The sequence below is a fragment of the Rhamphochromis sp. 'chilingali' genome (genome assembly GCF_963969265.1).
Source record: "Rhamphochromis sp. 'chilingali' genome assembly, chromosome: 3".
Lineage (NCBI taxonomy): Eukaryota > Metazoa > Chordata > Actinopteri > Cichliformes > Cichlidae > Rhamphochromis > Rhamphochromis sp. 'chilingali'.
Window position 1 is genome coordinate 37,959,328 of NC_137931.1, and position 13,721 is coordinate 37,973,048.

Below are 13,721 nucleotides of genomic sequence, written 5' to 3' on the forward strand. Positions count from 1 at the left end.
CGATAGGCTATAGGCTAATTGCTAACTGAAACAACAATACTTCGTTCAAGTGGAACAGCGAAGCGCAAGTACGAAAGCCAAGGGGTTGTCACATGATTCGGAAGGCATTCTGGGCTCAGCCAATCAGAGCCAGCGGATTTCGTTACGTGGGCATTTTGCCGTAACACGGGCAGAAATATTGCTGTTAAGTGCCTTCGTAACTTGAATTTTTCATTAAATGGAAATGGGGTATTCATAAGTCGGGGTTCCACTGTATCACTAAATATAGACGGTATAAAAGGTAGGCATAGAGATGGTGGCTTCTCAGAATTAACATTCGGTTGCTGCCATGTTGGTTTTATTTTGTTTTGGACTTAAGTTACCTTATAGGCTAGAATGCTAATTTATCATTTACCGCTAGCTAACTTGGTTAGCAAGCTGCATTCATCAACTATGCAGGTACAACTCACACGCACACATATCAACTACTTGATAACAGGCTGATAAAACTGCACAATCTAGGGTGACCAGATCCTACAAACTAAAATGTTCGTCAAACCCTGTTTGTGTGGGACAAAGTTGGACACGTCAACAAGGCTGAAAGAGTCTGAAATGTTCATATCTAACCTAAAAAAACCAATAAGTTGTCCATTTTACCAGACAGTCCAAATATATTATTGCTGCTTTTCTGTTTAATAACACTTTTGGGTTTCAGTTTGAAAGTATCCATAGACTGACACACCTTTTTTGAGCCATATCTAAGAATTGTATCCAATTATGACACACATATGCCGAGTCTCCTCACACAGTGCTTTCCCTTGTGTAAAACTGAAAAATAACTTGTTGTTTCCATGATATTCAACAAAATCTGCACAGCTTTTTTGGTTATTTGGACATTTCCTTGGTGGCATTAGACAGACTAACTTTCTGACTATAATAAAAGTACTGGCAGTCTGTAGTACCCCTCAGCCTCCTAGTAGATGCACCTATAGTATAAACTTCCAAATTCAAGGTCACTTCCTTCTCGAGATGCTGCATTCACAAGATTTTGAGGAGACTTTGTATCTGACCTTAAAGTTGAGTTCATTGAGGTTCAAACATGTCTAACATTTTTAGCTGATACACCTAAGGTATCAATTTAAAACTTCTATGTTGTTTTTTGCCCAACAGGGTGACAGCTGAGGGGTAAAAAGCTTTCCCTTTATAGGTAAATAGGTTATCTTATTGTATATTTTTATTCTATTTTATTCTACTGTATATAGTATATTATTTTATTCTATTCTGTACAGCTGTGTACTGTATTTATTCTTATTGTATTCTAATTTTTGCGTCATAACTTTTGCACTGTCCACTTCCTGCTGTGACAAAACAAATTTCCCACGTGTGGGACTAATAAAGGTTATCTTATCTTATCTTATCTTATCTTATCTTATCTTAAAAGCCAGACTTTAGAAAAGTGCATGTGCTATAGAATGTCCCACATTTGAGAAAATTGGGGGGGATTGTCTCAAAATGTGGGATGGGACATATAAAGAAGGACATCTTTTGTTTGTGCCAGCCATAAATTAGTCATAAAAATACTACAAAAGGCAAAACAATACACGCAAACAAGGTAAAGGTCTGGAAACCGCTCTTTGGGCATCGCCATAATTCATCCACAACAGTCAGCTTTTGTCTGTGACAGCCAAGAGTATAACAGCTTCATTTCGTGTACAATGGTTAGTATTAACGAACAATACAAAACTAGGAAAGACAGGAAAGAAAAATTCAGTAAGAAATGGAAAAACTTACACGAGTGTGTGTGCGGATGTGCATCTTCAGGCCATCGTTCTTGCTAAATGCTTTGTCACAGTAAGGACACTGATATGGGCGCTCACCTAGGAAAGGAACACCATAATACATCATATATGTATATGAATTTGATATGGCATCACAGAGGAGTAAACAGTTTTTGAAACTCGTACGTATATCAGTAAGGCATCACTTGTAAAGAACCCCACAAAGAAAATATGAAAGAACACGTATGCTGCTCACTTTAAGGCTAGCGCTAGCAGCACAGAGGTCGGGAGATACAGCTACCATCAGTGCAAGAACTAGTGCAGTTAGTTCTTGCACATGCAAATAAATGGCATGAAAGTAACTACTTTGTGTACAGCCTTTAATTGGGACCATCAAACATGTGACTAATCTGGCCCAGTGGATGGCTTTGGAAACTGTGAAAACTACAGTGGAGTCATCAGATATCGACAGGTTCATTTGCCTAACTTGTGATTGATTTTAGCTGACAGGAGTAGAGTAGCACCAGGTGTTGTCTTCTCATGCTGTAGCTCATGTGCGTCTAGGTTAAATATGCTGTTTATTTGAAGCTCTTCTGCATACCTTGATTGTAACATGTGGTTATTTCAGTTGCTGTTGCCTGGCTATTAGCTAAAAGCAGTCTAACCATTCTTCCTCTGACCTCTGACATCAAGAAGGCATTTTCACCCAGAGATTTAGTCTTTTTTAGACTATTCTCTGTAAACCCTAAAGATGATTTACAGTAAAATTCGTAGTAGATCAGCAGATTCTGAAATACTCAGACACCAAACAGCCATGTCATGTTTAACCTCCTAAGACCCCAACTCTTACATGGCATGCATTTTTAAATTCTCTTTGCTATTTGGGCTGTTTGGGACCTGATGAATGTAAAAACAAAGAATTTCCAGATTTTTTTTTTTTTTACCTGATTTTTGTCTCTGAGAAAAATGAGATCCACATAAGAGGACATTCATTTGAAATTTCAATAGAACAGTGGCAGTAAAATGTCCTCGTAAGTGGATATCAGGCCGTTGTAGAGCAAAATTTAGTATTTTGGTCTAGACATCCCAAAATGTGATGTCCACATTTGTCAATGCCAGGTCCTAGGAGGTTAAAATCATTTAAATCACTTTTTCCCCATTCTGACCATTTCTCGACGCTGGGTTTGATGTCTAAAACTACCCCTGCTTATTCATATATTCTGCTGCCTTTGTCCTATTCAGTAAACTGTGTTTTTGTCCTGCCCCAATACAAATTTGACCTGGTTACTGGTGAAGAACTTCTCATTCATTGTGATGCACACTGTCTTTCCACTGCAGAGCTAAAGCTTGTGTTGGCTCGCTATCTTAGCTTCAACTGGCCAACCATTTAGGAGCACATCACAGGCAATGTGGCTTCTCTTGGTTGGATCAAAAACATTTAAGCCAACCTCCTGCAGATCCTATCTGAGCACACACCGCTGATGACAAAGAGAAAGTGACAAGCTGTCAGTCAAACGGTTCACTGACACATGGATCTGTTTACCTTGCACTGATCGACGGGCCAGATAAGAGTCACAGAATGGATTTCTAATCTATAGAAGGGATATGAGGTAACCTATACGACTGTGCTGAAATTAAAGATTCTGACAGGATAATACAGTACAAAAACTGACAAAAAATGCAGGTTCCATTATTGCCTAATTTAATTCATACTCTGCAAACTAAACATTAAATTCACCCCTATGTCTAGAAAACAGATACATCAGGAAATCACAGTGATCAGGATTTTTTTTCTCCATGTGAAACTTGGCTGAATTTATATATATATATATATATATATATATATATATTTCTGCCCGCAAGTGCTCACAGTACTATTTAATGAAACGCTATCAAAAACAGATACCTAAAGCTACACATTTGTTGTTCATTTCTTCACTACAAGCATCTAATTTCTTATCAGCTTCACAGTAATCTCTCTTTAGTGAATAATTGTTGAACAGGCAAGCAAGGAATTTTATTGATGGGGGAGATGTTTTACCCCTTTAAGTAATAAGGTTAATTAGCCGTGTTTCCGTGGGATTCAAAATGCAGAGATGCTTATTAAATCAGAAAATCCATCTCGGGAATAGACGAGTAATATTATCCTACCGCTATAAACAGGACTGTGTTGGGGTGATTTTGTGCTTCTGTTTCTACCATTAGGTCCATCTCTGTTTCAACAATGAAAGCTTGGGCAAGGTATGGCAATTTTTTTATATTATTTTCTAAAGACTAAGTTACAAAAACAGAAGGTCGAGGGCTTTATTCTTAACACATCCTACAAAGCCTGCATCTTTCAACATTAAAGCTACAGCAGCTGTCATGTGCAAAACATACAAATTGGGCTCTAAACACACCATAACCCCACCCACCCATCCGCAAGACAGCTTTAAAGAGGCATGAGGAAGAGCGCTCTAGTAATACAACGTGTAACCTCAGGTTGGTGTGCAAAGGATTTACGTGACATATGTGAACTGATTACACGTACTGAAACATGTGCACGAGGGCAGCTCGGCATTCTGTCCCAAAATCCCCTTCTGAGCAATTTCAGCCTCTAGGAGGCCTTTTGTTGACAAACAGGAAAATCTGAATCCCAGATGTGTTTTCAGACAAACCCTATGTCTTATGTAGCATGTGTGGTATCAGGTTAAGGCCCAGCGCTAGCCTTGGGGAGTCCTGGGGAAGGCATTAGTGTGCTAATAGCACCAGAGCACAGAGTGCTAGTGTACTCTGCAGCTTGGATCACATCCCTCCCAGGAGCTGGCTATTGTCAGCAAATATACAGCACAGACAACCACACCCTGCTAACACTGAGCGTTGCTACAAGTGCATACCAATTCACCTACTTAACCTATACATTGTTTGGTTCTGAACATGTGTGTTTCATCAAGAAACTACAAACAGATTAATTGATGGTATCCAATATTTTAAAAAGAGGTCAGTAATAAATATGGTCTCTTCAAACACCCTACTCAAAATCAGTTCTGTTCAACAGTCAAGGCTTTTCCAGGGTTTCAGTCTGATTGGACTAAAACAAGAACCCCTCAATCTCTTAGCGGAACAGGAAATAAACAAATGCTACTTGGAAACCAAAGCAGTAACTTTGGAACATTGGTCTCTATTATTCAGCGTCTGTTCTGCCGAGTGTTACTGTAACTAGAAACCCTCCACTTATTCTCCAGATTGAGCCAGATTGTTTGGGGATTATGAGGGGTGGCTGCAGCACTGAGCCAGGGCTTTATGTGTGTGGAGATGGTAACTGATTTAGCATGTGCTGAAACAGTACACCATCTCTTTGACCCTGGGTGTCTCCCCCAGCCCCCTGCTGTGGCCCTCACACTCCTTGTCTGCTAATCGATCCGTTTGGCACCCCTCGTGCGTTGTATATGTGTGCGCATACGGCCGTGTATCTGGTTAGCAGATGGTCGGCTTTGTCGTTTTGCCTGCCGCACGGCGTTCGTGTTATGGAGAATGCTTTGTAGCTTCGGGGCTCCAGTCTGAAAGACATTAGCGCTGTCCATCAGAAATTAATTCCTGGCTTCCTCCAGTTTGGGGGAGACAGTGGCCCTCCGCTGTCCTTCTCTCCGCTCTGTGCCACATGCCGACAGGGGCCAGGGAGGTAACGTGATATCAGTGTGTTAAAGATGATAAGAGATTGCCTTTGATGAGCCATAGGAACGTCCAACAACTTTTACACTTGACCTTTCCATTATAGCAAAGGGCTCAGAAGTTTTCACCACTTCCTCAAACAATTCGCTCAAAGTACCATACCAAGGTACCTCTATCGAGACGAGTCCGTGCCCGAGCCTCGCCACACATGGTGCAGATCTGATCCAGATGTACCTCAAAACCAAGCCCTCAATCCAAATTAACCATCTCAACACCCATGCAACAGTGACGTACTATTCATCATCGAGACAAACAATAATTCACTACATGGTGATTTTGCTTTACAAGATTGTAACCATGACCACAGTCAAGACAAACAAAGTCATCTGTACGTAAATAGGTTCAGTGATTCCAGAGTTCTGCCAGATGTCAGTTCAGGGGCAGCTGTTCTGGCGTGAGACCGCTACAAGCTGAAACGTGTAGCTTTAAAAACATCAAAATATGGGCTGCATATAATTACTATAAAAAATGATACCATGATCAAGACAATTAGTAACCTCCAAGCTGTGCCAGCAGTATGGATAGTATAAGTTAAAACATTATAGTATTACTATGTGTATTGCTTCTAATATAATTTGTGGTCTCGCTGAGAAACTTATTTGTACAAAGAACAGAGCCTTTCTTATCTTGTGCCAGGGGGCAATCTCTATTACAGCAACCCAGTGTTTAAAAAAAGCACATTGAATATTAGTTTTCTGGCACGGCCATCTGTGTAATTATACAAATGTTACAAAACTCAGGTGGCAATGATTTACCAACGTTATACAGAGCACACAACTGCAGCGCACGCCTCTGAGTAAATGCTAGCATTTACTGGCCCTTGCTCTACATCTGTGGAAACCATATACAGAGAGCTGTATTTACATTATCTACTGTATACAACCTGTTAATATTAGAATGCAGTGTTTGGCACTAATCAGAATCAGAATCAGAATCAGAATACTTTATTGATCCCTGGGGGAAATTATTTTGATTATCTAATGATTATCTGGTGGCCTGCATGGCTGAGATCTCAGGCTTTTCAAATTGTCGGCGTGGCAGGGTTCATCAAGCTGTTAAACATGATGACATTAACAGGTTATTTGTATGTAAATGTGCTTAATGAAAAGAGTAATCTCCATAAGCAGATACACGCCTGTGAATACAAAGTATCTATTTGTAGCCTGTAGTGTGAGTTCTACTGACCAATCACGATTAAGTTGCATGGAGACACACAATATGTGCGGTGAGCAAAAGAGGGACTGTGATTGTCAAAATGTAACCGCACACTGATTGGTTATTATCTGGCAATGATTTAAATATAACAATACAGCAACATTTATAACAACAGGTCAAACAGGAAGCTTTGACCACTGATATCAAAAACCTAAAAGTTGTCCCCAGAGACTAAGTTAGCAGACTAGATTACTGGCTCTCAGATTGTGGAAATAGATATAAGTCATACAGTAGAAAAGCTACAGTAAGCTGAAAAAATGTAATGTTATTGATGTTTTGTCACTTAAGCCTTAATTAATATTTATTATCAGCATGAGGGGCTAAAGTCAAGCTTCTGTTTAGCGAATCATTTTCATATTTTTAATGTGGATTATTAAAACATACACAAATGCATATAACCAGACGGTGCGCACACAAAGCCTGGCAGTGATTTAATCTATTTAGATCTAATTTATCCAACCAGATGACACAAATTAAAGCTAAAACTACAAAGATGAAGACAGCTATGGTGGTTTGATGCTTTTCTTAGTTCTCTGAACCGAGCTGCACCACAACCAGAAAATATATTTTTTTAAGAAAAGGAGCTCTAAGAAAGATCCCTCTCTTACAAATAACTTGACTATTTGTTTTCTTTAAGCCGTACAAGATGATGCTTAAATTAGAAATCTGATTAGAGTAATCTTCTCTCCAATGTCTCTCTGTGTGCTTAACCTTGTTCTGTTCCAGTACTTGATTAATCTAAGGGTATTTAGGGCTAATGTGTTCCTTTTAACCCAATCGTGCTAGGTGACACATAGTGGTGTTGATGCATCCCATCTCATTTAAACAGGACTTATTGCGCTCACTTATAGCTCCAACAACAAGAGTAGTTTTACATGATTTTCAGTTCAAATTAATCCTTATTTATCTTCTGCTGTTCCCTGGCGTGCTGCAGCCACCCTTTAAATCCTTGTTTGTGGTCACCACATTAGTTGTTGCATGTGAAAACTATAATGTCTGTAACTAAGATAAAGATCTCTGCATCAGCAGTGGTATAGGAAAAGAGAAAGATGAAACAGGAAGCAAGATTATTCCATGTTTGTTCCGAGTTTTTTTTCCTCCTCACATTCTCAGGATGTTTCCAACTATGTAATCTGGGAATCTCTAGGCACCTACACTGATAGATAATTGAAACTGCGATAAATAACAAACTGGCTGCAGCATTTGTAAGGGTGACAACGGCAACAATAAACGTTCCTAAACGCCAACCTCCCTTTAAAGACATGTCCACACTAATACGTTTTCGTTTGAAAACACATCTTTTTCTCTCCGTTTTGGCCTTCCACACTGAGACGGCGTTTTTGGTCAAGGAAAACTGAGCTTTTTGAAAACGCTCCCAAAAGTGGATACATTTGAAAGCTGTTTTCGTGTTGCAGTGTGGATTGTGAAAAACGGAGGCTTTCAAAAACGATGACGCATTTTAGTCATATGATGCAGTCATGTGACCAATTCAACTAAGATGGCGGACGGCATTGTACGGCAGTTGTTTTGTTTTTTCCCCATTTTTCTCAGCCCTATTAAAGATTGATATCAGTTTGTACATGCTCCTCATAGCTTTTCTTCAAAGAAGACGGAATGTTAATTTCAGTGTATTTGGTACGTCTCCCAGTCTATATTCTCACTCGCTTTTGCAACTTTGTACTCTTGTGTTACTCGCAGCAAGAACTCCACCTCATTGTCAGTCTATTTAAAAAACTCGGTGCTTTTCCTCGACATTTTGCCGTGATGTTTCAAAGAGCCGGAACATAAATAAACGGCAGACTGAAATGAGGCAGGTCGAATCATCTTACGTTTCATGCATCCGCGGGGAAAGTAAGTGTTTTCAGTCGTTTCAGTGTGGATGAAAAACTCTTCAGAAATGACTGAAAACGATAGTGTGGACGTGGTGCATTTTTAGACGAAAACACCTTTTTCAAATTTATCCAGATTAGTATAGGCGTAGCCTAGGTCATCTTTCTTTGGATGGGCTACCTCTATCGCATGGCTTCTGCAAGCAGAACATCATTCCTCACTCTTAATTGGGAATGGAAACTTCTGAAATCTTGTACATATTCAAGCCAAAATCTTACGCAGAACCTTGAGCACACGGGTGCTGTTTAAAATGTACCCCAAAAATCCCACTAATTGACATCAAATAGAGCAAAACGGCAAGCATTTAGAGCACCTGAAGGCTCATGTTTTAGCTCACAGGGGATCCTTTGCACATAAGCTGACATCACTATTTAAAACTGGCCATTTTTTACTGAGCACACACTATGTATGACAGAAAATGTGGAAAAGTCAGGTCAGCTTTAAAGCTCATGTTTTGTTGTCTTCTTTCTTCTTGTTAAATTTAATTAAAAATGTGCTTGTAATTAGTTGGTTATGTGGGTGATTATGAACTTAATTTTACAACACAATTTCCTTTATGGTCAAAAAGGAATGGTACACTGGAGACCAGTGCACGTGTCAAAAGTCTGACTGTTGGAGTGTCATTTTTAAAGGGTTAAAAATGACACTCCAATTAGTTGTTACGCAGCTCATGGGCTTACACTGCTCGTTGCCAACTTGAAATGTCCTATGATGTCAGTATAACAGCAAGTCACTGGGCTCTGTCAACATTTTCCCTTGGCACAAATAATTTTCATGACCCCACTATGGTTATTCACCACTTCATGGCACACGTGGTGGGAAAATCTGCTCTCACTGAGCTGTGATGTGGATTAGAACATATTCGCTCCATCACAGGGCCAAACAGAATAATTTAGAAAATGATAGAAACATCCATCATGACTACAGACTTCTACAGCGTCCTCATCCAGCTTTTTGACAGCTCGCATTTTATGGGTGATCTCATAAAGGGTGCTCTGTGAGAAGATGCCTGTCTTTGTGGCACTAAAACTAATTTGCCCAACATGATGTTCTAACAAAATTAAACTAAAACTAAATCCAAGTCACATATGCGCTACATCTCTTCCAAAACATTTTATGCTCTCAGGTTGATTTTCTTTCAATTTTCCCTTTAATCCATTTCACACTTTTTCTATCCTCGTTATTCGCCTGTTTCTCTCATAATGCTCCGTAGTGTTTGATGGTAAAGTGATACGGGACGGAAATCTCCAAGGAATCCTTACAAAGTCCTCTGTGTTTAGCAGGTAAACAATCAATGCTGTCTTGTTCCTGTGAAGCAGGAAAGACAAACAAGATCAAGCTTTCCCGCCTTCCATCCAGGGGAGCTGCCGATTTACAGGCATCTAACTCAGCTAGTGGCCTTCTTAGGAGATCACCCATGGAACAGAAAGCGGTTGTGGAGATCTGTACTTACACTAACAGGCTCATTTTATCTACATATTCACAGATGAGCTACATGAGCTGTGTGAAATCACTCTTCACTGTGTGAGAACAAGATGATTCTTGTTAGTGTTGTCGCTCAGGGAACGACTCACGCTGTTCACCAGAGCTTTTTTTTTTCCCCCTTTTGCCCAAAAACACAACAAATAACAACAACAACAAAAAACCCGGCCTATAGAATGAGGGGACAGATTTACAGCTAGTCGGGGTCAAGGGTCATCCGGCTAGATGCTTTCTTGGAGTGGTCTTTTCTCTCTTTCCTCCTTTCTTTCTTTTAGGTGTCCCCTAGGCTCCCACCCCTCCCCCAGCATTCCTCTCTTTTGTTTATTCTATATAAATACGATCAGACTGGGCTGCAGACCACACTGGTATACATTCACCCTTTCTGTTGGTTTGTCCTTCGCACATACACATGTACGCAAACACACAAACACAGCGCACGCACACACAGATACAAAGGGGGCTGTTGACAAAGCGTGGTACGCTTGTCTGTGGATGGCAATTCAAACATACATCAGGTGGACAGAAAGTCTAACAGGCTTCCACAAATATTCCTAAATTTGAGGAGCTAACGCTACAAGGAAGATGAAGCTTTAATGGGTTTAAACATTGATTACATTAGGTAGGCTTCATAAAAAACTGCATTTACTGAGTTTAAGAGGCTTACTACAGGTAAGGCTCAAATAGACAGACAACAATAAGAGGACACGGCTGAGGAAAAAATAGCAGTGGATGAAGTTTAAGTTGGAGTGAGGAAAAGAAGATTTCCAGAGACAGACAGAAAGAAGAAGAGGGAGTGAGGCCAAGAAGTGTGTGTGTGGCCGTGCCAGGTCTCTGCACCAGTCTGTTGGTAAGGAAACGCACAGGAATGTGTAGCTTTCCAGTTTAAGGCAGTTTAATGAACATGCAGGGCTTTATTTTTGTGGTGGTGCAAAGGATAGTGCAACCAGCGCTCCAACACGTTGCCATTTTCTAACATTAAAATGCACTCCGTCTCACTGCTTAGATGTAACATGTGCAGAGCGAAGGTGGGAGGACAGGAGCGTTTGGATCTACAGGATCTACGGATACTACGAAGAACAAACGAGGAACGGGTCTGTTTGTGAGACAACATCTATCTCGTGTGGGTGCATTCGATATAAAGCCACAGCAAGCAGATTATAAGACATGTCATTTGTTAATTGTGCACAAAAATAACTACAAGTAGTGGTTTTATGAGAATGTATGTGCTAGACTAATTCTTGGCTGTGAACATGGATAACATAAACAAAACATGTTCAGTTGGTGAACTTTGCAGGTGCTTATTGTTGGATTTTATTACCATGAGACGGTGCCAGGCTGTTTGTCCTTAACTCCAGGGTTTATGTATGCTCAGCTTAGCTACCCAGCTGTTGGTTGTAGCTTCATATTTAACTACAAACACGAGAGTGGTTTTGATCTTCTCATCTAACTTTGCGCTCAGAAAGTAAAACCATAAAATATGTGCATGATGTAATGCTTTTTTGCTATTTTCTGCTTTTTTTAATTACTTCACATACGAGTGACCTAGAAGATGGATTCATTTGCAGAAATCCTGACACCAAGTCATGCATGTGAAGATAATAAACAGCTACAGTGTGAACTCTGTTTTCACAATCTGACTTTAAAGCACATTTATATGATCTCCCAGGACATGCAACTCTATGGAGCAAGTTCTGCAAGGTTACATTTCCCACCTTCTTCCCAAATGGTATCACGTATGCCCAGTAATCAAAACTCTATGGACTCTCCTGCTTGCATTTGCTCCCTACCAGACTGCCTTTGTACTTCACAGGAATTTGCTTGTGGTTTCCTTCCTCTCTTGATTTTTATTCTAGTTTTTTCCTTGTGTATTTTTCCCACACAGTTCCCTGTTTCATCTCATTCTGCATGTGTATGACTTTCACCTGATTTCTGGATTTAACCTTTTGCCTGCTCTTCGCTTGGATTCCTTGCTATGCTAGCTGTCAACCTGCGTATGACTTCAGCCTGTTGATTAAGCATTTGAGTTCTGAACAAGCACACACTTGCCTCTGATGTCCTGCTTTAAGGCGCTCGCCTCTTCTTCCAACCAATTCAGGAATAACGTTGGTAACAAATTTCCAACCAAACACTTTAAATAAACACTAACCTTTTTAATATAATCATAAATAAAGTAAATGAAACAAAGTTCAGTGAAATGAAAGCACTGCAAATTAATCAGTTTGTACTAATCTGAACTGATATGTTACTCTGCAACTTCCAATGCAGGTGCAGCGGCTGTAAAGTCGATTTAACAAAGCACTGAACCACGGAGGGCCGCTGACCTGTATGGCTGCGGATGTGGACCCTTAGCGTGCCGTTGCTGGCGAACTTTTGCCCGCAGTATGGGCAGATCTTCTCCTTCTCCCCCGTGTGTGTCTGGCAGAGAAATGATAAAAGAGACATATGGTGGATGTTAAGGAAAAAATTTAGAAAATTCACATTTTAACATCTTTGCTACATTACAAAGTAAAATGTGATCAATGGTAATAACTGGATTTCAAAGTCAGAACATGTGTCCATAACCAAGTTATCAAAAAAGATAATTAAGGGGCTTTTTTTCATACTCGGGTCTTAGAATACATCTGTTCAACCAAACACTCTCAGATTTTAGTGCTTTTTTCATTTGGTAAAAGCAACTCCAGAACTATATGACTGTGTCCAGAATAAACAAGTTCTCATAATGCAAGTAAATGGAGATGCTCATGTTCACATGACAGTTGATTCTGCAAGCTTGCTGGATCAAAGAATTCAGACGATACACATTTGCCAGGGTCCAAAACCCAAGAGACCTTTTCTTCTCCCTCTTCTTCCTCTCCCTTCACCTCCCAGCTGTCCACCGTGGTGAGTTCCATGGACCCATAAGGGCCGCACATGCAAACAGAGAAGAAGAACATGTGGCAAGAGTGCACTAGCTCCTCTACCTTTCCCCACCCTACCCCCCTCACTCCGCTCCTTGCTGAAAAGTACACTCTAAATTCTTCCTGCTGGCCTGTTGTAAATTCCCGAGAATAATCGTGAGTATGAAAGGCTCAAACTCAGAGCGACAGTTTCAACAGCAGTACAACAATGCAGGAACACCTCCTCTCTGCCCCCATCCTTTCCTCCGTCACCCCACTGTGTCCCTCTGACACCTCTGGTGTTTCGTTACAAAGGCTCCATCCACACACACACACACACACACACACACACACACACACACACACACACACACACACACACACTCAGTCTCGCACAAACAAGCACAAACAAATCCATTTATATGAACACATGCATCCCAGATGGAGCAATGTTGCATTATTTAATACAAACAGAGAAAATACAATTCATATTCTACCTTTATAAACAGACAGCCCGCAGTGACGTCTGCGATTTCACATGGGAACATCACGTCTCAAATCACAAACGTGCAATTGGCTGGGGATTTCTTTTATGACAATGATTTTTATGTCTGTATCTATTCAGAGTAACCCGGCAATTTTCATTCATCTGTACATTCCTCCAGCATGCCACTAAAAGAGATAAGATTGCAAAGCACACAATGTGTGCACATACATGCTTTCACGCACACACACAAGCGCACACACCCCCTATGTAGAACCTAAATTCAGGCTCACTGAGGATAAAGTA

At 40.4% G+C, this 13,721-nt stretch overlaps 1 protein-coding gene across 2 annotated transcripts in view; it reads right to left on the reverse strand.

Moving 5' to 3' along the window:
- Nucleotides 1–13,721, reverse strand: part of prdm5 (PR domain containing 5) — a 46,055-nt gene that overhangs the window by 13,860 nt on the left and 18,474 nt on the right. Inside the window, exons 13-14 of one of the 2 annotated variants that reach the window (XM_080878007.1) lie at nucleotides 12,377–12,470; nucleotides 1,771–1,856 (exon numbers count right to left, since the gene is read on the reverse strand). In XM_080878007.1, the coding sequence (XP_080734133.1) occupies nucleotides 1,771–1,856; nucleotides 12,377–12,470 (180 nt within the window). The remainder of the gene's footprint in view (nucleotides 1–1,770; nucleotides 1,857–12,376; nucleotides 12,471–13,721) is intronic. The other variant, XR_013971059.1, reaches the window with a different exon arrangement.